Below are 24333 nucleotides of genomic sequence, written 5' to 3'. Positions count from 1 at the left end.
TTGGCAGCTTCAGTGGACTGCATGTAAAAGAATGGATTTTGTAATTCGGTTAAGTCGTGCGGCGTCTCGTAAGATATATAAGACATATAGGTTAGGTGTTGCAGTATACGTGTATTCCACGTTTACGTACCGCGACTATATCTATAAAGCATAATTTAGCTGTGCTTGCGCGTAGTAACCAAGACCCAGCGGGCCTATTTATTCCGACACGAGCCCTAACTCACGATCAAACAAAATCTTAACGAAATTACAATTATATCAATTAAGTTCTAGGTTACATTGAAGTGTATATATGATTAAAGTATATAAGTACATAAATCACTATACTACTACTAGTTTCAGTAAGTATATGGATTGCAGACCCATATAAACATTTATCCAATATCTTGTATAATATATTACAAGAATATACTGTAATAATATATAATAAAACACGTAACTAGACAGTTTTATTCATTGGGGATGGTTTTTTTTTTTTTTATTTACGTCAAATGACGTCTAGTAACAATCATGTTTTATCGACAAAACAATCGCAATAGACCGTTTCGAGTCTGTGTTTTTTATTATTGATTTTTTTTCTGTGCAATTGGAAGCGCGATAAAGTGGTTTGCAAATAAAATGATAACAGTGTTGTAAAAAAAAAAAAAATTGCGGCGTAGCACATTTTTAAATGGTAAAATCTATTAAAAAAAAAAAAAATTGATCGTAAACGTTATTTACTGTTATTGTGTTGCGTTATGTATTGCACAGCATAGAAATAAAAATAAATATTGTATTTAGATGACTGCGGCTAGGACACACGACGATCGTTTGTTTGCTTTTTTTCTTTCTTTTTAGCGAGAACACAGTCGTTTTATGTTTAAACTTTGAATGTAAATAAAATACTCTAAGTACAAGTTAAAAAAAAAAAAAAACATCCATACAAACGATAAATAAATAATAACTTTGCAGCGACGTTGAATCCGACTTACACGCGAACCATTGTACATACTAATATAATAGTGTGCGTTCAAATGTGTACTAGTGGTATTTTAAATTTTGTCGAATTTAGCTTTTCCACCCGAACGAGGTTAATGATTCGAAACTAAAAAAAAATAAACTGTTGTATACTTTCTTCTATTTTTTTACCTCGAGTTCACGAGATCTTTTCATGTGCGACCGACAACATATTATTTTATGTCTTTGTGCGTACACGCCAATATTATTAACGTACATTAGGTGTAATGTCGAACGCGTTTCACGGAATCATAACAATAACGTGCGTTTGATTTTGTCACGCGTTATACTTCAGTCGATACGCTATGTCTTCCGATTCGGAAATCGTTACGAAATCGGCATATTTAAGTGATTCTATTACGCATACGTGGAAAGAGGAATTCGAAAATGTTTTATGTATTTTTATGCGCACACATTCCGAGTAAGAGGTTTTTTTTTTTATCCATGAAACAAAATCGAAACTGTATTACGACACTGTCACTGTATACACATTCGGTGTTGACTTATTCTGACGCCAAAGCCATAACGAGTATGTAGTCGAAATAACGTTATAATTTACGAATAATGTTTAACTTATTTCAAACACGTTGCCAATGTCCCGTTAGATATAAGACTATGTGTTTGGACGATTCGTAACTTTTCGTGTCACCGTATTCGAAAATATTTAAGGTTAGAATATAATTATATTTCTATTATTCCTTTTATATCCGGTTTTGAAAAATTTACTGTGTAATACGAGCATGGCACACAAATACACATTAATATTTATTTATAAATTAGGGGAGTAATTATTTTTTGCATATTTTTTTTTCGGTTGACCTATGTATTTTTAACAACAATTATGTTTTTAATACGAATCATAAATGTTACCATCAACAATATTTCAGTGACATTATATTTTTATAACATTTATATTGGAACTGATTAAGGACCAGTAATTATAATTAACTTTGTATTAGTCTAAACGAGTTGCGGAGTTGAAATTACAGCAGATAACCCACAGAACATTGTCATACTCATTTAAACTTTGAATAATTTCATGCTATAATTATTATCTGGTTCGATTTTCGACTTTTCATTTCTGAAGTTTTTAGTTAAATAGTTTTAAGTACGTCAGAAAATGTAATTAAAAATATATTATGTGTCATTTTGAAAAAATAAAATAAAATAGAAAAATATTATTAGATACGATAGTAAGAATAGTAATACGACTACACCGTATTGACAAAACTATTTTATGGTAATGATTTAAGGTGTAGTGCAAAAATAATTAATAATAATATTAACAAGGAAGTAACTTTGTTCTGTTGACCTGAATTGATACGCCGCTGTTGTATTAGTATATTATAAATATTACAGTTATTATTCCTGTTTGGATAAAAATGTAAATTTGCGTTTCAGGACGAATGTGTTCGCGACAATCAAACTGCGCAAAACCAATACCAACGATCGGTCAGCGCCGAAGATAATGTAATACAGTCGTCCGAAGAGGTCAATCATAATATATACACATATTGGTATTATATTATACATGTATATAGGTGTTTTTTTTTTTTACAAAAATATTATTGGTTAGTAATTTAGTTTAAGAAAATAATTTGCTTTACGATTATTAATAAATGATACTCGTTTAAAAAAAAAAAAAAAAAAAAAAAATAATAATAATAAAAAAAAAAAAATTATAATTGTACATTCGACATACAGGCCGAACTTTGCTCAACTAATCTAATAACGTCCAACTCTACACCCGACCGTTGTTTAATGTACATACTCGAAATATTATAATAATAGTTAGATTAAAGGTGCACTCGTAATTTTTTAACGAACCGCCCGCCGCTGATAGTATTATAAATATCTAAATGGGAGTAACGATGTTACGATCAGGTATTTTATTTTTTTTTACGATACACACGTATATTGTACGCATAATCCGACTCTTACAGGAACGTTAATCGAGATATATACGTTATCGTGTTATATATATATACATTGTTCACTACAACCACCTGCATACTATTAGCGATGAGTTTTAATAATAATAATGATTATAATGATACCGTCGTGCGGTAGACAAGATTTTTTCAAACGTGTACGATTAAAAAATATTGCGTTCCGTTGGACGGTTGTTTTTTTTCTCGCTTCGTTTCGTAAAACCTTTGGATTTCGTCCGCGTCAATATTTATCATCGTTTTGCATGTTAATACTATGTCCTTGTTGTACTATTTCCGTTGGAACGACTTCAGCACGTTATGTTCCATACATTTTAATAAACTACCGGTCGTAGCGCGTGACGTTTTATCTAGTCCGGTACGTGTTTTCAATCGTCGCAAAACAACACTATTATTGTTATTACCCAGTAGTAACACGAACGCCGTACGATTTACGGTGTTTTAGCGAAAGTCTTAGGGCCGCGTTACACATCGCCGTTCGCTCCCGGCCAAACCGCGGAACGGTTCGCGGCGGTCGAATAAAATACGATACATTACACGTGTACCGTCGCACGTGCCCGCGCGCACTAACGACGAGTGCGCATTTTGTGGGCTCGATGGAAGGGTTGGCGGTCGGGAAACAGTTTTATAATTGAAATTGAAAACCCTCCTGTTTCTATATACGTACGGAACTGTACGAAATCTCGCGTTAATTGTTATTCTTCGTAAACTCACGTTGATCCTGAAACATTTACACGCCCGAACAAATCGATAGTTCCCTTGTGCTCGCTTTCAGAAATGGTTAACATTCCCGCGTCACTGAATATTATGGAGTATATGTAATTGTGTTCCGGGGAAGCAAACGAACAAGAACTGATCAAACCCGTTGGTTCTTCTAAGAAAGGCTAGTTTTATCGATAAACGTACATGGACAGTCGACAGAATGATGGCTAGGAAGAGGTTAAATGGCCCTTGTGAAGGTGCTTCTGGAAGGGAATAGGTATCGCCTCAAGTCGTACACTCGCTCACGCGTTATTCAAATCACCCGTTTTTTTTTCTTTTCCAAGAAAATATTGGTTTTTTTTTTTGTTTGGTTAAAAATTAAAACCATAATTTGTCGATTCATTGTTATACGTTCATATTTATATTACTCTTACGTAAGTTTTTTTACCACTAAAGTATTTTAGCAATCTTATACACATACACACAAAAATATGTATAGTTTTATAGTTTTTGCAGAAGTATCATTTATTTTCATTATTATTATTATTATTATTATCATTATCATATAATTATATACATTTATATATGTACCTATTTTTTAAATGTAACTCAAATGTTTATTTTGGTATGTAATCGAATACTAAGTATCATACATTATTATTATTATTTAGGTATGTTATTGAAACTCTGTTACAAAAATAAGTTAGGTACATAACTATGTGACAAAACAAATATTATTCATTTATAATTACCATTATGCTGATTAATAGATTTTTTTTGTACGTAATTATTCAATTATTTAAATTCATCTGTTTTTTTATGTCAATTGTATTTTATGTAAATCAAAGGTACATGGGATTTATTATTATTTGTATTTGTATTATTATTATTATTATTATTATTATTATTATTATTATTATTATTATTATTATTATCATCCAACAGAGTCCGGACGGTTCAGTGCAACGGATAAAAATGTAATTCGTTTTGTTCATTTGCCGAATTTTCAAAGAAATGAAAATTTGACCAAATCTACTTTTTACTTGTAACACGATTATATTATTTATAATAAGTAATTGAAATCGGTCATCTTTTCGTTGTCGTTGAACGATCGTCCGGCTACTTGCATTAAATATTTATTTTAATCGAATACTGTTATTAAATGTAATCAATAATTACTTAATTGAAAATACATTAATATTTTATTTACGAATTATTATTTTCTGATTAGATACCTTCGTCATACTCCGTACACTTGCATGTTATCAACTATCATACCAAAGAGACGTTCTAAAAATCCTCCTCCCCGAATTCGATCCGCTTGTAAGTACTTGAAAGGTCCAATCCACGATTCAAAACAGGCCAAGAAAAAATCATCATTGTTAAATTCAGTTGATTGCATTTTAGAAAGACAATTTCACAACTCTGAATAACTTGACAAAAGAAGAAAAAATCGCAAAATCTAAGTATTAATGTTTTTTATACATACTAATTCCGTTCGTATATTTTTAGACTGGACAGTACTTAAAACCTATTTTTAAATGTAATAACTAAGGAACGGATTTGAATGCAAATTGCATTTTTTTTCTGAATGTCCGAAAACATTGGTTTCCAAGCAAACTGTTCATTTCATACATCAAAGAATTAAAAAATGTAACTTTTATTTTGCATTTTTTTTGCATTTTTTTGTATTTTTAAGATTTTAATGCATTTTTAGAGCATTTTTTGAAATTTTTAGTGCATTTTGTGGTTTTTAAGTCATTTTTTCAACATTTTTTCTAAAAAAAATTAAAATACCTAAATATGTATTATGTTACGAAATTACGAAATTATTGTTGACACGTATAGACACAAATTTCAAATATTTTGGAAGGAAAAGCAACATCTCGAAATAGTACAATATCTGAAAAACTAACTGCTGATGATATGGCTCATATGAAGTTTGCACCTATGACGTCAGTTGACGTGAACGAAGTTTTTCGAGATACAAAACAATACTGGCCGATAACCGTCGAAGATTTCTGTTTGACAATATTAAGCAGCACCTGATTATACGAGTACAATGCTATGAAACAAAAGGTAAAAGTATAAAGAATATACCTATCTAAATGGTATACCTATTAATTTTTTTATTTTTTAGGGTAAAAAGAAGATAGAATGATAAATATCAAGATAATTGAAAGTTAATTAATTAAGGTTGTATTGTATTTAAATATTTTTTTATTTTTTATTAGATTTTTCATAATTATGTGTTTTTTTTATAAGTTTTAAATTCAAAATTTTGTTTTTATTGAATATAAACCCATTTTTAAAGTTTTTCAGGGCATTTTTTTAGTGCATTTTTGATGTTAAAGCATTTTTTTAAGGCATTAAATCGTATTTTTTAAGGCATTTTTCCTGTTTTTTAGAGTATTTAAATCCGTTCCCTAGTAATAACTATCACATTAAAATCTTTTTATTTACACAAAAAACTTTATAATTCTGTACTGTAGTTATCAACGCATAATGTAAAATTGTCAAAAGGATTCACCCTACACTTAAAAACAATTTTAATTAAAAGTCTTATGATCGTCAATTGACGAATATAAACAAAAATTCAGAATACTGATTTAAGAAATAATTGAAACAATACCATTCGCCCAAATCAATATTTTTCGAAAATATATACATCCTATTTTGTTTTCAGAAAAAAACGAACTGCGAACATCTGTCAACAGACAAATGAATATACAAAAGACCTAAAAGTCGTAATTTTTAATAAAAAAAAAAAAAATCGATCTAGTACTCAAAATCATTGGGGAAAAAAATACTATTAATACATATAATATATACACCCAAGTGTCTTCTTTAGCGGTGTTTTTAATTTGATAGTAAGAAAATTAATTGTTATGTCTATAGAATTTTTAGAAAAAGCAAACATAGAGACCAACTAATAATGTAGGTTTACTTATGGTAGCAAATTATAAATAATAATCACAATCATTATTTACTTTATACTTTAAAGTAGTAAACAGGTGCCAGGTAGAACTCTGGGCTGGTACCGAATTGGTTCCCGAGCTCCAAACCCACGCACCGAATTGGTTCCCGCCTGAAAAAGTTATTTTATTAGGTATAGCCGAATTGGTTTCCGTTTGAAAAAGGTATTTTATTAGGTATAGCCAAATTGATTCCCGTTTAATTACGCACATTTTCCTTCTTAATTTTATAGGCTTAGGACTGCCAACTTAAAAGTAGGTTTGATTAATAATGTGCGTTAATGTGTGTTAAAAAAAAAATGATAAAATATATACAATTTTAAATCGTTGATTTGGAAGTCAACTAGTCATCACTTAGGTATACGAAATACAAATAATAAAATATAATAAATACAATTTAAAACCACTGATTTGCAAATTTGAAGCTAACTTTCTTTAAATATTCAATTCTCGTAATTTTCTCATTAATGTAATCTGTCATACAATTTTCCAAGTATTTGTTATTTCTTTCCTATTTGCTTATAATTTGCTAGTCTCTAGTAATCTATAGTCTTCTATATTTCTATACTCTATCTTATAGATATAATAATTGTGACTATTATTATGTCATAAATATAGTTTTTAAAATTTTGTTTTTTGCTCTTTATGCACTGGTCCGTTAGATTTTAATTTTTAATATTGTAAGTAAATTATTTTAAATATTATAATTGTTCTTATTTTATCTGTACACAAACGGGAACCAATTCAGTTATACCTAATAAAATGCCTTTTTTAAACGGGAACCAATTCGGCTATACCTAATAAAATACCTTTTTCAAACGGGAACCAATTCGGCTAAATGGGAACCAATTCGGTTACTCCCGAGCTCTGTACGGTCTGGTCAAGACCGGTCCGAACCGGATCATGGTCCAGTCTTTTTCGGTATTTTTATTATTTAATTTAATATGGTCCAATCCAGTTCGGTCCCCTTGTCTAAAAAAAAAAAAACAGTCCAGTCTGGTCTATCCGCCTTCAGTTTAATGAAATAATAATGGTCTTAATTTTGAACAATACAGAAATAGAATTCGTGTGAATGATTGTGAATTGTCTTGTCTAACATCTGTATTATTTCCAAATGTATACAATATACATTGTGGACGGTTCGATAATTATATGGTTTTATAATTTATTTTGAACATTTTACTTTTTATGTCATGAGTTAAATTTGTCGATTTTAAAATTGGGTTATTCAAAATTTGATCAAAAATTTAATTTTTATGTTCAATTCATTAAAACTAAGGGGTTCTGACCTTTGTCTCACTGTCCCTTTGAGCCAATAATCTATTATTATAGGTTATATTTTAAATCTTATTGCAGTTTTATCTTTAAAAAATTATTATTTTATTTCAATTATTTTAATTGTATTTTATAACAGTCTATGGTTTATATGCATTATTATTTAGTCAAACAAATATTTTCTAATCTATTTTAATGTATTGTCTAATTTAAAAATCTGTTCTAGATCGGTCTTATACAAAATATATATTCAAGTAAAGTACAGTCTCATTTATGATCATTTTTTAACGTTCGGTCTTATTTTTAAATATCGGTCTGGTCTCGATATTTTCTAGTACATTTTAAATGATACGATCTGGTCTAGTTTGGTTTCATCTTTTATTTGATCGATCCGGTCTGATCTTGGTCTTAATTAAAATGTATCAGTCTGTCCGGTATTTAAAAAAAACGGACCGTGCAGAGCTCTAGTGTCAGGTAGTCATTACATTAATATTGAATTCAGATCAGATTTTACAAATAAAATAATAAAGCATGATCAATCAATGTTGATGGACAGGCGATTTTAGTGTTATGGGCACTTACATCAAATTTAATTACATGATAATCAGCAGTAGAGACGCCGAGTGAAAATTATTTGTGCGTGCTTGAAAATCAGAATTCGTTCAAGTCGTTTATTCTCCTCGATAATCGCCGTAAATATATATTATTACACATTTATTTAAATTACAGGAGGGGTGTAGGCACCAATTGTCACACAATTATTAATGCTTTCTAAAATCAGGCACCTGTATAAATGAGTTTTCTTCCCAATTTGAGAGTAATATGAAATCTTTGATTCTAAGATAGACTGAAAACATATTTTTAATAAACTATGACTAAATTTAATTCGAAATTTTCTTCACGTACGCACTATATATACACACAATTACGTGCTTGTCGTGCAAATCGACAGGTGCCACAACGACTGCTCGAAAAACATCATTAGTTACCAAAATTGATCCACATATCTGTAAGACTACAACCAAACACTGGATTTATATTAATTCGTAGATACCCAATAAAACTATTGAGGATAATAATATAATATAAAATATATAACATACAAATGACATTTAAAATTTACATATAAATAAAATTAACATTTAGGAAAATAGTACCTAATAAAATATACTAAAATAATGTGATCACGTGTGAAGGTTCAAAACGAAGTAAAACAACAAAACCTCATAGTACAGTAGAAACTAATAAATGGAACATGAATGTATTCCTATAACTTAACTAAATAAATAATTGTTCGATCCACAAGTTAATGAATATGTATAATCTATAATAATATATTTAGAAAATTGTTAAAATTGTTAAATAGAAAAAATCATTTTAAAGCCAATATCTCCCTTCCTCCCAAAGAGGAGGGCCCTTCCAATCAAAAATAAATAAATAAACAAATACATATTTTGATAAAAAATGTTTTATTGTATAGCTTTAAAGTGTTATAGATATTGATAGAACATTAAAAATCAAGGGCTTTTTTATTCCACTATAATTTTACTATTACATACAACATTCCATTGGTAGTCCACGTAACGTAGATATATTTATTTAATATTTAATAAATATTAAAAAAAAAAAATTAATATATTTGATAAATGTTCAATATTCATTAGCCATACATTTTTATTGAGTATTAGACATTTATGTAATTTTAAATTTTCATAATTTTTAAATATTTGTTTTCAAATGTTAATAAATTCTCATAACATGTTTCATATAGGTTCCACACGAAAAATCAAATATAAATTCAATGATGTATAAAGTTTCTATTTTAAATACTTGAATTCTAATCATAAATAAATAAATAATAATAATAAATAATTGTTTTGATCATTATGATTGCCAAATGCTATGTGTGGACACATAATTATTAAATGTGTACAAACACTTTAAATTAAAAATTACTTCAAATTAAATATTATAAGTTTATCGGTACACGAAAAAAAAAATACCTTATAAGTTATGTATAAGTTCTTATAAGAAGTTGGTAATATACTGTTAATTGTGGTGTGTTTCTTTTTTATTGAAACATCTTTGAGCTAAATTCGTCAATCTTTAACTCATCCTATTAATATTTACTGTAGACAATAATTATCACTTTTCTGCAATTAATTAATTTATTAATAATATGCGATGAAATTCTTACAAAAAAAAAAATGTACTTTTAACAAATATATAATTTTAATTCAATTGAACGAAATAATAATTCTGGAACAGTGCGAAAAATTACTTATACTCTTTGCGCTTACCTTAACATTTATTTCAATGATCAAACTACTATAGTAGTATAAATCTTATAATATAAACTTAATATGTTTCTAGTATTAAAAGTAGAGAGTTTAAAACCAAATAATGATAACAATTCTGGACAATTTATCATAATATTTAATACCTTATATACCTACATAAACACTATATCATTGTATTTAAGACGGGTAGCTAAGTGTTTAAGAACAATATGGTTAGTAATATCAGAAGAAGATATTTTTAAAAAGCCTATTTTATATCCAAAAACATATGCATATAAGTTTTTTTTTAGTAGCAGAAATTGAAGACACCGGCAAATACTCGTAGATTTTTAAGTCATCATTTATATCTAATTAATCATTTATATGAGCATACACTCGTACATTTTTTCAACATTGAAGTGTTAAAAAGTACGAAAATACATAATGTTCTAAATAAAACGAAGTTTAACACTTTGAGGTTTTTACGTATCATTTTTACCTCGGGCACGACTGTTCCGTGCGAAGTTTGGTAATTCAACTAGTTGTCTAATAAAACTATCACTTAAATATACTACGTAATGCAAGCGTTTAAAAAGCTTTTAATATAATTATAATATTTCAAGCATATGTATTGAAACTTACTTCTTACTTTATCTAAAATAATTGTTAAGAGGGTCACACTTACAGTTTAAACGGTTAATAGTGTGGTTAATTGTGTGGGTTGCTTATACGAGTAGTATTCGTAGTATCACCGTAATGAATCGAGACATTTTAATTCGATAAAATGAAATGTAAATAAAATTATGAATTTACAGTTCAAATGAAGACGATAGTAGTACCTTCGTTAAATATTATTTTACACGAACACTAATTCAAAACGACAATTATTCGAATAAATAATATAAATAATCAATATAATTCAAGATACGTAAATCAATGTGATGGTAATAATATTTTATGTAGATACCTACATGTTTACATATTTATATTATAAATGTATAACCATAAACGTATTTTATGTATAAATAAAAACAATAATAAAAGCATAGAGTCTAAGAAACAAAGAAATACACGAATCATAAATATATATGAATTCAGAATTATTATGATTAATATATGCTTACTAAGAAAATAAAGAAATAATGTATACTCATACTCATACGGGACAACATTAAAAACAGTTTTTTCCAGTTTTTTATTCGCAAAATACTGAAATAGTCGGAAATTGCCTTCCTAAAGTATCATCTGTGTCCAATTTCCGGTCTAAATAGATACTGCATGAAACTTTCAGAGCAAATATACCTACTATACACGATAATGTTTAGAAAAAAAAAACATTATAAAATTAATACCTACATTACTTGTCATGCTTGAAATCTAAATTATTAGATTCAAAACTAAAATGATAACAATAAATGAAAAAGCCTTCGCAACCTACTAGTAAATAACTATTTTGTAAAACAATAACATAAAAAAGTTATACTACAGAATAAATTAAATCTTTTATGTGACAAGATAATATTGATACGTTCCTATTTCATTAACGGTGACATAATGAAATATTACGAAAACCACGCATTCATCGAAAATATTCTCATAAAGTAAACAACAGTTTTTATTAAATAAAAAAAAGGAACGGAAATTAAAAAAACAATTGTAATAACCCCTTGATCATTTTTTTTTTTTTTTTTTTTACAAATAAATAGGTAATCTAAAAAGAACAAATATTAATTTCGTTAAATCTGTTTCAAAATTCGTAATGATAGAAACCATGAAAAGTTATTCATTGTAAATGAGAAATTGTATATACTGTTTAACGAATTTCTCCAAATTGATAACATGGACTTAAGTATTAAAAATTAATTTATCATTTAAAATTATAAAATATAATCTAAGTACATTTTATTTTTTATTTATTTTAACCTATTGGACATTATAATTTTGTGTATAAAATGTAATAAGTACAGACAATTTTTGAATTTATACGAGAAAAATAATTTTAAAAATAGTAATTGAACCACAAAATTTAGCTTTTGCTTGTTCTTCATATAATAGAATAAATACATTAAGTCATATTCCTATATATTCTCCTACTTGCTACCAATATTAGATATGTAACTCATCTTCTAAACAGAGAAATTGCTACCTATTCATTTAATTTGTATTTCATATTGTGAAACAAAAGTGACTCGGTTCAAGAAAATTGATTTTTAACATGCTAATTGTTGGTTAGTTATAATTTGTATTTTTTTGAAAAATGTTTGTTATACGATTACCTTAATCACTATGTAACCTCTTTTACGTACAAATATGAAGTAACAGTTTAAGAACGATCCAATAATAATATAATAAATTGTTATGTGAACATTGTTGGTAAAGGATTAGGACAGGATTGAATCGAAATTCAATTATGAATTAGAAGATAATTAGAGATTTCTAGAAGAGTATCACAGAACGGAATTGTATTTCTAAGTTCTAGGGGTGCAAGATTTATTCATTGTCTCATTAAAGTTTTAACACTAAGCAGTTGAGCGATATACCAATTACCCAGATTATTAAAAATGTTACCTCAATTACCTTAACCATTGCAATTTATTAGTTTAATAATGGCTACGCTGAGATAGATATACAACTTTACATTTCTCTATCGATCAGCCAAAGCTTAAAGAAGAAATTATTTATTTTGCATTTTGGCCTTAAATTTAAAAAGTTGGTTTACAGAGTGCGTATTTAGATGGAATCGGTACTGTTGATGACGATGAATGGGCTAATGAGTACGATTATAGTGTAGTAAAGTAAAATGGTGTAACGCATGTCTATCATGCGTATTGCGTATAATCACCGATTGTAACATGTATTCCTTACAAGACGCGGAATAGTACAAAGTGTACAAATATTTACTGACTCTGCCTATGACACAAGTGACGTGTAAAAGGTAATTTTCGAAACTAAAATTGTTAAAAGCACGATTGAGGTCCATTATTGTACAATACAATTAAGAATTATTATTTTGAATGCAGTGTGAACGAGACATAGTGAATCAAGGTTGATAGTGATAATTTGATCAATAAATCATAAATGCTCTGTGTTCAGCAAATAGCAAAGAAATGCAACGTATACTCCACTCACATAATAAAATATAATTTTAAGTACTTTTTCAAGTGTTTAAGAAAACTGTTAGATACCGTTTATGTATTTATATAAAATGTAAATAAGATTCAATTTTAAAAGTAAGTATACCAACAATTTATTTTCTTAGCCTTTTTATTACGAAACGTATTATTTCGATTAATATTTTATAAAAATTCGTAGAATAAATCATGATTTATGTTTAACTTCTTCGGGCGGTAGTTTTTTAATAAAAAAAATTGAGGGTGGACACCCATTTTTCTTTTGAAGTAAAAATAATAATATAGAAGGCGCTTTGTGAATATAATATTTCCTGCGTCCATTAGAGATGGCCAATAAAGGTCCACCTATAACTGTTTGAAAAAATACCTAACTATATTGTTGATTTATGACTTAATGAGTGATCGAAAATTCAATGTAATCACAGTTACATCGAGAACCTTTGGCTTAACATTCAACCATGTTATCATAATCAGTAATACGCTATAATATTTCTTACTTCATAACTCTAATCTCTATATTGCCTTTGTCTGTCACAATAATTAATCTAGATTATTTTCATTCTGTTAGTTTGAATAATCCAACATTGTCATGTTTGGATTGTGTTGTGGTTTGTGTGATATTTAACATAATGTGATGGATAGTATAATACATCAAAATGATTATATTTTCAGGTATTTATTACTATCATTAATAATATGTTAGGTGTTCGTTACATTGGATTTTTCACTACCAATCAAATACAAAAATATAAGTGGTACAATATACAACCATTATACTAAAAATAGCATTACAATTATAAATTTAAATATTTTACATATTTCCACCTCTGAATTACATACATAACTATAATTAATATCATATTGATATTAATTAAAACTAAATAATTGCGATTTTAGTTTTAAAAAAAATTATAAAAATAATTAGGTGAATCAATAAAATTTAAATAATAGGGGAAAAAATGTTGAGAAATTGATGACCAGATAATTTAAATTTTGCTTATGTTAAAATATTATTTAGATATGGCTATGGTCACACATTAATTTATAGTCAGGATACAAATCAGGAACTTAATTTATTGTTACAGAAAATTATAAAAATGTTTATTTTTCATAAATAAATATGTACAAAAATTAATTTTTTTAAAGTTTTCTTGCTACAAAAATACTTATTATGTATCATGAATACATTTATCATAATGAATTGAACAAATAAATATATTTTTTACATCAATTATTGAGTAAAAAAAAAAATTATTGTTTAAACAGTTGTTAGTAATACTAATACCTACTTAAAATATTTCTTAAATTGTTTTGAATGTCATTTTATTTTTTACTAAAGGCTTCATCTAAATGCATAGAGTACACAGATCTCAATATTGAAAAAATTTTTTGATTTTTATATGGGTGACCTGTCAATGGATCCCTGTACCGAGCAAATTCTTCAGTAAATACACAACGTCTGGGTAACCTGGGCTGTTTTGCTACTTTCTTGGGGAACATTCGTTCAAACTCATGAGGTTCATTCACAGTGATAGTAGTTCGCTCAAAATACTGACCTCTCTTACGTTTTTCATCTTGATCATCTATCTCAACGTTTACACAATCATAATCATTAAAAAGTGGACATGATGTACTACAAAATTTAACTGACGTCAGAAATGACACACGGGGTTTTGCTCTAGTTTGTTTCCGAGCTAACTCTAATTTTTCAAATTTTTCTAATGACTTTAAATTCTCTTCTTCTGTTAGTTTCGCTTCTTCTAGTAGTTCTTGCTGAGAAGGCATTTCTTCTGGAGGTTTTGGCTTAATTCGTTTAATATTACTATCACGTTCTTTGATACGTTCTATTGTTTCCTGAGATTTGACTGCTGTTGATTGGCGGATTGATTTTCGTTCATATGATGTCTCAGCAACAACTTTTTCTGTTCTTGAACGTTTTCTTTTAGGGGCTTCTTTTGGTTCAATTGGTTTTGGTGTTTTGGGTTCTTGATACCTATAATAAGATCAAGTATACATTAAGCTGTATAATTATAAATACAATTATAAATAATATAATGCATTAATGAAATATTATTCATCCAAATATATATATTTTTAATAAAACTATTACGAAAGCTTTAAATTAAAAAAAGAAACATTGATAAGGCTTAATAAATATTTACAATTAATTAAAATTCTTATTAAAATTTAAAAAAAAACTAAGTTTTTCAAACATTATTTTAAAATTAATAATTTCATTTTGAATCATCTATTTTCTACTTCATAATAAAATGTACAGATAAATTATGTATATGGTACATATAAAGAAGAAAACTCTTTAAAAGTAATAAATGTCAGTAGAAGAAGAAGGTACATCTAAAGTCTTGCTAAGTGAGAACACATACAGCCCTCGGTTTATTTTTGAACATTGCTTATCAGGCTTATGTGATAATTGCTGTTCATCCCAATGTCTTGGAAATTAGGGAAGCTATTCAGTTAGTGTTGTAAGTTATATGAAGTAAAAAATATACTACAGCAATGTTGTTGATGGCAGCATTAGGGTCCGTAAGTGTGTTAGGATGTCTGTTTAGACTATATTTATAATCAATCAGTGAAAATTAATAAACTGAATAATTTATCACTTTTCAACCTTTTTCTTTTCGTATAATTATTATTTATTTTATTATGTTTTAATTTTATTTAATTATATATATACATATTACTTATTTATTATTAAATTTATTAAAAAAACAAAAAAAAATCTTCTGAATTATTAATAAATTATAAATTAACCATCAATATAATTATATATTTCTTTTTTTGTAATTTTGTACTATTAGGACAAAGTAACATGCTAAATAACAGTCTAATGTGTTCCAATAAAGTAGAGTTTATTGTATATTATATCTAATAATACTATATTATATCTAATAATACACAAGATTAAAAGTTATTTAACACTTATGTGCTTAGTAATTAAAAGCTGGTGTATATAGTATAAAGAAAATAAAAATTTTCTTTGTTAATACTTTATTATCATTAGTACTATTTTGTTCTTTGTATTTTGTGATTTATTATATATTTTACTACTGTTTAATTTTATAATTTGTATCTTATTTTATTTTTATTATTTTAAATGATTTTATCTTAATAGAAATTATAATTCAACAATTATACCTAATGTATTAATATTATATCTACAATATGACATAGGTATGGCAATATTTTATTGAATACAGAATTCAGCATTAAAAATTAAATTGATAAACATAAAAGCAGAAAATGAAGTTACTATTTAAATTTTATATTCTATTCTTTTAGGATTTTTCATTATACAATATTCTTTTTAATTTTAATGATTAATGTTTATAGAAGTTCAAGTGAAATTACTAATTAAATAGGTAAATGAAATAATATATATCAACATTTAAATTTAAATAGTGATTCCTACAAAAATTATTCTCTTATACAAAACAATATTATTTGGTTTCAGCTTTTGACCAAACTTATTGTACACCTAATACAAAAAAATTATCAATTTGTTTATCAAATACAAAATTAATTTTTCTACATTATTTATCTATATGAAATAATAATGCACCTATTAAATTTTTTCTGAGGTTTATCTTCATCTTCAACATCAGATATGACTTCATCGTTTTCGTCAATGCTAAAATCTGAATCAACTTCATCAGGTGCTTCTTCATCAACAAAATGAAAATCGTTATCTTCATCTTCTTCATTAAAACCACCATATGTAGTTTTATAAAAGTCATCTTCTTCTTCTTCGTCTAATAAACGTGCCAATTTGTTACCAGCATTTGTACGACGTTCCCTAGTAGCAGCCATGGTCTAAAACAATTGGATTATCAAACAAATATAAGCGCTGACCATATAAGACTGTTGAATGTAAGTACGTACGATGTTCAACTCAAACTTCCGAGTGTTGTGAACAATATTACAGTCCGAATTTAAAATGGATTATGAAAACCATAGTTGTTGACTTAACTGGAAATAGTTAATTTATCCAGTAGGACGGATGAAGAATGTTACACGATTGATTACAAACTATTTACCAATTATAATTCTAAACAAAAATTTTACTACGAAGAGTAGAAAGAGTACGATTTACATATTGTTACTTCATAACAATTATTACTTACTATCAGCTAAACTGTTATCAGTTGTTACATTATTGGAATGAAGTTGTAAGCGAACTATTTTAAAAACTATTATCATTGGTTATCAACGATAGGTCAATAATTTCAAATATAAAAATATATAATTCACACCTCTAATGGCTTTATGGATCTGTTAATAATTTATTGATAATTCTGAAAAAGTTTAATTTATCTCTTAATATTTATTCGGTACTATATTGAGTTCGTCTTATTTAAGTGATTTTCTCTTGATTCCTATGTTGATTGAAGTTGACGGTTCCACATCATCACCGCCTTAAACATATAAAAAAATATTGTTGTTTATACGAATGAAAATTGATTAATTTAAGTTTTGAAAGTGATTCAATCGTTTGAACATTACAATTGTAATATAATACTGCTACTATTTGAAACTCTAGTCTAGGTTTTTGTGAAATACTGTTAAAAAAAAATTAATTATAAATGTTATGTATTTTTTTAAATTACTCAAAAACGCATTGCAGTCGACTTCTATGATTTCTATCATGTTCTCAATTAATTTCTGTTGCCACTGTTCCGCGAGACAGATAATTTTATCAATAGTAATATGAATATCATTTTTAGTCGTATCGACTCCGTTATCCGGAAGTTGCGTGATATCTTCTTTGATTATTTCGTATTCTTTTAAAACGTTTTCAAGTTTTTCGACTGGTGTCCACGATTTTCTTACGACTGCGTTAGCGTTTTCATTACTACGCCGTTTTCTTGTTGGTCGAACCATGGTTGTCGAGAAAAGTAGCTATACCTATACTATGAAAATGCACGTGGGACGTAGTATAAATACGGTGAGTCCAAAAAACCGTATACAATGTGATCAAATCAAGGTAAATGAAGACATATAAACTAAATACGTATGGTGAGTACAGAATAAACTATACTCGAACAATTATTATAATCGAAAATGCAATAATGTCATAAAATTAAATATTATAAACATACGTTATAACGGTATCAATGGTGATATATTTTTATATCTAAAAATAAAAAATAAATACAATTTATATACTATGATAGTTGAATATTTCTGTATTTTTTTTAAAAATTAGGAATGTATTACTTACGATATACTGATAAGCAAAATACAAATTCTAAACAAACATTCTAACGACAAACATAATATTTAATATAGGACTTTTAGGGATTGTTATTTTATCTCACGCCATAGAAGTTATTATTTACATAAAAATGTACAGCGGAGCTCACCATTAATATAAGTATACCTTGGAAGTTGTTGCATTTACAATATTTTTATGATTGTTCAGATTTATTACTAAGTAGGCTATAATTCGGTTTTCCTGCAAGTACGAATTAAAATCTAAAAACTTTTAGTGCAACTTTATACAATTTTTGAAATTTTTTCGATTTGGTTGCAATTTTGTTGTTTTTCTTCATTTATAATTTAATTTTAGATATTTTTAAGTATTATTCACATGGTTTAATTATTTTTTATACGGAAGAAGTAAAACAATGATCGGTGTCTGTCAAATATTAATATATGACATAATAATATAATAATAAAAAATAATAATTTATGTTCATTTGAGGCTTTGTTGATTGTGATGATAATGGTGTAAATATCATTTGATAAGACTATGCACGATTGTCTTTGATGTCTTCAAATCTTAATTGATAATTCAAAGAAATCAATTATCGTTCAGCGCAATCATATTTAAGGTAGGCATGTGCATGAAAAAATAAAATAAAAATTGTTCAAATAAAAGGTTTTTAAATGTTGATAATTTTGTTTGTAGGTTCCTGGAGGAACAGACTAAAATCACTACTTCAGTAATAATAAGAATTTTTATTATGAAATATTTTATAAAAGAACTGGCATTTGTTATATGGAAGACTTAATATAAAAAAATTGTACGATTATTTTTTTTTAAATAGTTATTTTGGTAAATAAAAAAGTATTTGGCAATTTTTAACTTTGGGTATTTTTAGAAAAATAATCCAATTCGGTTATTTTTACTGCAATAATGCAATTCATTTTAATGTTTTTTAGTAAAATAATTTCCGAAACATAGTTATAAGTAAAAATTAGATTTCTGTGCAGCTAAATCTGAAAAACGTGCAATCGAAATTCTGAAATGTGCAAACACGTACCAGAATAAATTGTTTAAATGTTATGTTTGTAATAAAATGTCTTAAAAATTACATATAAATGTAAAATAAAGATTTTTTCAGAGTTGAATTTTTATTTATTTTTGTATATCATTGCATGTGTAGTAGGTTTATATACAATATAAAATGAAATCTGATTTACAAAATGTATTATTATAAAATGTTTTGTTAAGTGCATCATGTTTTTTTCTGTCAGTTAATATGTGTTTTGGTTTTGAAAACAAGCGTTCCACCTTGACACTTGTTGGACATTGTTTGAAGCAACTTATTATAGAAGGATCTATTTTTTAATTTACATCATTTTAATTTTAAAGAAGCATTGTTTGCATTATTTTAAAATACTGTAACTAGGATTTTTATCAAATACGGATTTCAATTTTTCACTAATTATTTGTCCTTTTTCGTTTCTCAATTTGGTTGGGTTCATCTTTTACTTATTTGATTATACTCGTTTGATATTTTAAAATTTAATTTTACCATCTAATTTCGGTATTTTAAATTATATTATACGTAGTAATGTAAAATATTTGGTTTACGTTTAGTCACACGGGTATAAATTGGTTACAGCTGTCGCTAATTATCTACAGCAGTGGTGGCCAAACTACGGCCCGCGGGCCAACTCCGGCCCGCCATCATTTAATATCTGGCCCGCGAAAGTCTTCTATATTACAGCACTTATTTGTATAACTGTAATATTTTGCATTTACGTAAAAAAAAATTTAGAATGCATTTTTTTATGGCCCGAGGAAAAAAAAGTTTGGCCACCACTGATCTACAGAATCCATGTGTTCCGAAAATCATCAACTAATCTAGCGGATTCTTCATTGCATTGATTGGAGTTGAGGAACACCTTTTGGGGCATTGCGTTGTAACAAGTTGGTTAATACGTAGACCACCATCAACCGCTATTATATTCAAGCAAGATTGTCGATTGTCATGAATTAACTAATAAAATATTAATTGAAAATTGTAAATCAAATCATCAAAATGAATCTTCAAAACATATCTTATTACATATGTTTTTTAAATCATCTTCAAGAAATGAATACTTGTTTAAATAAGAAAAAAATGTTATTGTTAAATCAACTTAAAAATACTAAAGCCTGTATTACTAACTTCATGTTAGTTACGAGTTTGTACAATGACAGGCTTTAAAAGTAATTTTAGACTTAACAGAAATTCAGTCAAGGTAAACATTTTTAATATTACAATAATAATTCATTTTTTGTTATTATTTTCTCTATTATTTAAATATATTTATATTTCTTTATTATTAATTTTTCTTTTTCTTATTAATTTCCATATTTTCACTTTCCATTATAACCACAGAATATAATAATGTTATAACATAGTCGACTGTTGAGTGCTTCAGTGCTCGTCACTTGATAGCATAAAAATGTGAAATACTGAAATGTCTTGCAAATCACATAAATTATATATAATTAGAATTTGGCACGTAGTTTTTATCAAATCCATCTGGATTTTTGTTGGTCCAACCGGATAATTACGGATTCCTGATAAAACAATCAGCTTAGTTACCTCTCCTCCGCCGGATTGAAGAAACGCTCAAAATAAGGAACATTAAATTCTAGCGGCTGACCAATCTGCTGAATTTCGGAACAGACGGACTATTAGTACCTGTTAGTGCTCTGCATGGTCCGGTCTAGTACGGATACGAAAACTATTGAATCGTCGGTAAGGTTTGGTTCAATATTTTTTAAGAATAGTTCGATCCAGTCCTCAGATCAAATGCATTATTTTCAGTCCGGTCCCATTCATGGAACTTAAAATCTAAATACAGATATTGTTATGTTAACAAATAAAACGAAAAAAAAACCTACACATTTAGGTACATATTTATTTATAAAGTCGGGTATTCCGGTCCAGTGTAATACTAAACGAATCATATGGTACGGCCCGGGCTAATACAGACTGGATGTTACGGACCGGTCCATAAACGATCCAAAATGTTTTAAGATCGGGCCGACAGTCCGGTCCACGGTCTACTTCATTAAATGTTATTAAATTATTGGTCCGGTCCGGTCTAAAAATAATATGAAGCTGTCGGTTCGGTCCGATTTTGATCTTTGATTAATGTTTAAGTGTGGTCCGGTCCGACTTCGGTCTCCTGGTAAAATTTGGAGTCCGGTATGGTCCTTAAAATAACGGACCGTGCAAATCATTAGTACCTGCATATGATAGCTGTCAGTCATGCTAGCATACATGTACGTATATCAAACACATTATATCATCGATATCTTCAGTACATCGTATTAATATATTGCGTAAAAGTCAAATGACTATAATAAATTGACACAAATTACAAATAATATGTATAATTCCTGTAACAATGGATTATGAAGTAAATATATTTTTACAAAAATACGATTTTGTGTAGTTTAATGCAATAAAATTTAAAACATGCATTTTAATGCAAAAATCTTGAAACGTGTAATTTTGTGCAACATAAAAATTCTTTTAAATCACCTGATTCGGATTTGTAACTTGTTTCTATAGGTTTTAGAACACATTATAAAAAGTTACAATTGTATTGGTTTTTTTTGTTATTAGGTTTTTGTAGAACTACTTGTTTTTCCTTTAACAATAATTACTTATGTCTTACACTTAACTACCTTGTATAAAATATTCATCAAAAATATAGATTAGATTTTGTCGTATACGCCATCCTTTCAGCTTGAAACCGTAGAAAACATCAGTTTGTTCTACGATAAAAAAATCATAAATTTATCGACTAAAACTGAATTACATAAATATCGAAGAGAGTATTATGTATTATTATGTAAGGGTAGGAAATCAATATACATTATTAAGATAACGATTTACAGTCGTTAAAAGGTGAAAATAATCATTTTTCAAATGGTTATTTCTTGTTATTAAAATATATCATATTAAGTATATTGTATGGGTAATTTATTATTTGTATATGATGAGCACCCTAAATATTACTTGTCATACATGGCTACTGCAAAGTTCAAGTATTGTACCATTTTTTCTGCACGTATTGATTGATCATTGTGAGCAATCGTTTTTAACACATATTACTAATAATATAATTGTATGGAAAACAATAAATGCACACGTAAGACACGATATAATTTTTATCATTGCAGTTGTAAATGTTTGTAAGAGTATCGCAGTAAACACCTGACTACGCGTAGGTGTACAGTCATATTTCTCCCTAGTAAACAGCAGTATCCTGGTTAGTATATACTTAGTATATTTTTCTTAGAAGTTATTATAGTTTCTCATGGCTTTAACTGTATATCTGTATAGGTACTCACCACCCACAATCACACGAAACCCTTACTCGTCCGATAGATGCACTACTGATACGATCATGAGCAGTAACAATTTGAACGAATCGATAATACTCAGACACGCAGTAGTACCTATGTGAAATAAAATAGGTAAGTATAGTATAAGTTACACTGCTTGGGATTATTATTTGCATGTTATTCGAATGATAATATTATATAAATATCTAAAACTTACATATACAATCTAATATTTCTCGTGTCGGATGCACTCTCGTTACGTTTTTTGCTAATATGATTTTTGGCTTGGTTAGATCAATAAATGTCGCACCTTATTAGTTATAATTTCAGTATAAATAGTTAAGTCGACGGTGAAATGGTCGAAACGTGAAAAATGACGTTTTCAATACAATAACAGTTTCTCGAAATATTGTAAGAGTAAATTTAAAATTCTAACATCTGATGCCCTCTGAACCAGTGCCCGCCCTAGAGAGTAGCAAGTGGTGCAATCGCACCGGGCCCCATGCTTATATGGGGCCTCACAAATTATGTATTATTATGGTCGTGTGATTTTCTCAGGAAACGGGTTGTTATTGACAAAAATTAAGACAGTAATAATTACGCATTGCTTTGAAGTATTGTACGTGCATACACTTGTAAAATTGTTTATCGTTGACGACCGTCAGAAATATAGTTATAGTATATATTTTGTTATATAATAACATGAAAAAACATAGATTTCTATTAACAATTGTGCACCGGTCACTGAAAACCGTCGGGCCGGCGCTGCTCTGAACACTTAACGCAAGGGGACATTGATCCCCTTGCTCTTCTTAAATACGTCTCTAAATAATTATCAACGAATTTATATGGTTAAAATTTGGCCCCCGTACCAGTTTTACTTGTTCTGTGTAAGTTTTCATACGCTAATTATTAGTACCTATTTATTTTTCCTTTATTTTTGTCATAAATTATATGCAGTGCCGCAACTACTTGGGCCCGTGTGTAAGTAAAATTAATACCCTCTCCAGCATCCGAACTCTGCAGTGAAACCATACCGTATTTGTAACTAAACTATTTTTAATTCCGATTAAATAGGCTGTAAAAAAAACGTTTATGTACGATAATGTGTACAAAACTAAATCAATCATTTATTTTTCAATCTCCATAAGTAATTATTATTACAAAATGGTTTAATTCTCTTGCTTTCTACATATTTTTAAAATATTACCATTGGGCCTTATTATAAGCTAGGGCCATGGGTCCGTGTATTTGACACACACAACACACCTGGTTATTGCGGCACTGATTATATGTTATAACCGGCTAAAATTTAAAGTTCTAAGAATGGACCTTCTAGAAACTTGGAGTTATCCATCTTGGCCGTGTAGTAAAATGTATTTATTATTATTTACTATAGTACTTATTATGTATTAGTACTTTTCAAAT

The 24333-nt window shown here is 27.9% G+C and overlaps 2 protein-coding genes and 1 long non-coding RNA gene across 4 annotated transcripts in view; 2 read left to right on the top strand and 1 right to left on the bottom strand.

Annotated features, from left to right (window-relative positions):
- The window catches only part of LOC112693017 (brain-specific angiogenesis inhibitor 1-associated protein 2), a 97266-nt gene extending 94700 nt beyond the window's left edge, over window positions 1–2566 (top strand). The window contains exon 14 of one of the 2 annotated variants that reach the window (XM_025567886.1): window positions 2398–2566. In XM_025567886.1, the coding sequence (XP_025423671.1) occupies window positions 2398–2470 (73 nt within the window). In that variant the 3' untranslated portion in view covers window positions 2471–2566. The remainder of the gene's footprint in view (window positions 1–2397) is intronic. The other variant, XM_025567885.1, reaches the window with a different exon arrangement.
- A 1942-nt stretch (window positions 2567–4508) lies between these two features.
- LOC112693076 lies at window positions 4509–5863 on the top strand. Its single transcript, XR_003149451.1, has 3 exons — window positions 4509–5113; window positions 5496–5726; window positions 5788–5863. It is a non-coding gene; the product is annotated as an uncharacterized LOC112693076 (long non-coding RNA).
- An 8764-nt stretch (window positions 5864–14627) lies between these two features.
- LOC112693128 (vacuolar protein sorting-associated protein 72 homolog) lies at window positions 14628–17450 on the bottom strand. The gene is made up of 3 exons (XM_025568054.1): window positions 17208–17450; window positions 16888–17138; window positions 14628–15300 (listed from the first exon to the last, which is right to left on the bottom strand). Exons 2-3 carry the CDS (start codon window positions 17133–17135, stop codon window positions 14631–14633), a joined length of 918 nt encoding a protein of 305 aa, XP_025423839.1. The 5' UTR covers window positions 17136–17138; window positions 17208–17450; the 3' UTR covers window positions 14628–14630.
- Window positions 17451–24333: the final 6883 nt, after the last annotated feature.

The sequence above is a fragment of the Sipha flava genome, unplaced genomic scaffold (assembly GCF_003268045.1).
Source record: "Sipha flava isolate LNK unplaced genomic scaffold, YSA_version1 80_pilon_pilon, whole genome shotgun sequence".
Classification (NCBI taxonomy): Eukaryota; Metazoa; Arthropoda; class Insecta; order Hemiptera; family Aphididae; genus Sipha; species Sipha flava.
This window is presented reverse-complemented; position numbering and strand designations above follow the sequence as displayed.

What these genes read in the sequence shown, in the direction of transcription:
- LOC112693128 (XM_025568054.1), bottom strand. Translation starts at nt 17,135, where the DNA reads ATGGCTGCTACTAGGGAACGTCGTACAAATGCTGGTAACAAATTGGCA. An exon ending in CCTCAGAAAAAATTTAATAG is followed by an intron (nt 15,301 to 16,887) that starts GTGCATTATTAT and finishes ATCTTATTATAG; the next exon opens with GTATCAAGAACCCAAAACAC.